At 55.7% G+C, this 1,848-nt stretch overlaps 1 protein-coding gene across 1 annotated transcript; it reads left to right on the forward strand.

Annotated features, from left to right (window-relative positions):
• Positions 1-606: 606 nt before the first annotated feature.
• Positions 607-1,793, forward strand: EAH_00038610 (hypothetical protein; the record flags this gene model as incomplete). Its single annotated transcript, XM_013395435.1, has 5 exons — positions 607-789; positions 1,039-1,052; positions 1,160-1,265; positions 1,394-1,451; positions 1,687-1,793. 5 exons carry the CDS (start codon positions 607-609, stop codon positions 1,791-1,793), a joined length of 468 nt encoding a protein of 155 aa, XP_013250889.1.
• Between the last annotated feature and the right edge of the window lie 55 nt (positions 1,794-1,848).

Below are 1,848 nucleotides of genomic sequence, written 5' to 3' on the forward strand. Positions count from 1 at the left end.
CTGAGCTGTGGAAGCGTTCCGCTTGCTTTCCTAAACCTGCGGTTTCGCTGGCTGGCGTTTGCTGCATTGCTCGGCCTGGAGGTCAGACGCGATACACCGGAGGCTGTAGATATGTTGGGCGGGAGATGCACTAGCGTGAGAGGAAATGACGTGTGCTGAGGTTGTCGCTGCGGACGTGGATGGAAGCAGGCTTGTCGTAGCAACTATTTTTAGCGTGGGCGGTTGAGAGCAGGCATTGGCGAGGAGTGGGTAGTTTGGGCAATGGTATGGGTAGGGCAGGCATGGGCTTTTTGTTTAGAGGTGTATCGTGCGGCGCTTTTGCTTGGCATGGCTGGAATTCAAAAGCACGTACGTGCTTGGTGGGAGGGGTGGAGAGGGCGTTGTGCGTGGATGAATACTGGTGCGTGGGTCGCAGTGGGGGAATGTGTGCACTTGGGAGGAAGCAGGGGTGGAGTGAGAAGGTTCTGATAGCGTATATGTGGAGAGGCCTGTCATGGGTTGGGCGTTTTTCAGGGAGGTCGGTTGCGGTGCGGAGGCGATCCGGCTGGTTTGCTACAGGCGTCTTTCGGGTAGAGGACATTTGAGCGGTTGTTGGGTTTGAGGAGCATGTCCACTGCGAAGGGGGTGGCTGTAGATATGTGGAGGGGAAGTGCACTTGTGGGTGAGGAAGAGACGTGTGCTGAGGTTGTCGCTGCGGACATGGATGGAAGCAGGCTTGTCGTAGTAACTATTTGTGAGCGTGGGCGGTCGAGAGCAGGCATTGACGAGGAGTGGGTAGTTTGGGCAATGGTATGGGTAGGGCAGGCTTGGGTTTTGTGTTTAGAGGTGGAGCGTGCGGCGCTTCTGGTTGGCATGGTTGGAGTTCAGAAGCACGTGCGTGCTTGGTGGGAGGGGTGGAAAGGGCGTTGCGCGTGGATAAATATTGGTGAGTAGGTTGCAGTGCGGGAATGTGTGCACTTGGGAGGAAGCAGGGGTGGGGTGAGAAGGTTCTGATAGCGTATATGTGGAAAGGCCTGTCATGGGTTGGGCGTTTTTCAGGGAGATTGGTTGCGGTGCGGAGGCGATCCGGCAGGTTTGCTACAGGCGGCTTTTGGGTAGAGGACATTTGAGCGGTTGTTGGGTTTGAGGAGCAGGTCTTTTGCGAAGGGGGTGGCTGTAGGTATGTTGACCGGGCAAGTGCACTTGCGGATGAGGAAGAGACGTTTGCTGAGGTTGTTGCTGCGGACGTGGATGGAAGCAGGCTTGTCGTAGCAACTATTTTTAGCGTGGGCTGTTGAGAGCAGGCATTGGCGAGGAGTGGGTAGTTTGTGCAATGGTATGGGTAGGGCGGGCTGTGGTTTTGTGTTTAGAGGTGTATCGTGCTGCTCTTGTGCTTGGCATGGTTGGAATTCAGAAGCACGTGCGTGCTTGGTGGGAGGGGTGGGAAGGGCGTTGTGCGTGGATGAATATTGGTGAGTAGGTTGCAGCGCGGGGACTTGGGAGGAAGCAGGGGTGGAGTGAGAAGGTTCTGATAGCGTATATGTGAAGAGGATTACCCTGCGTTGGGCGATTTTCAGGGAGGTTGGTTGCGGCGCGGAGGCGATCCGGCTGGTTTGCTACAGGCGTCTTTTGGGTAGAGGAGATTTGAGCGGTTGTTGGGTTTGAGGAGCATGTCTACTGCAATGGGGTGGCTGTGGATATGCTGAGCTGGAGATGCACTTGTGGATGAGGAAGAGACGGTTGCTGAGGTTGTTGCTGCGGACGTGGATGGAAGCAGGCTTGTCTTACTAACTATTGTGAGCGTGGGCGGTTGAGAGCAGGCATTGACGAGGAGTGGGTAGTTTGGGCAATGGTATGGTTAGGGCAGGC

Source organism: Eimeria acervulina, genomic scaffold (assembly GCF_000499425.1).
Source record: "Eimeria acervulina Houghton genomic scaffold, Eah_scaff440, whole genome shotgun sequence".
Classification (NCBI taxonomy): Eukaryota; Apicomplexa; class Conoidasida; order Eucoccidiorida; family Eimeriidae; genus Eimeria; species Eimeria acervulina.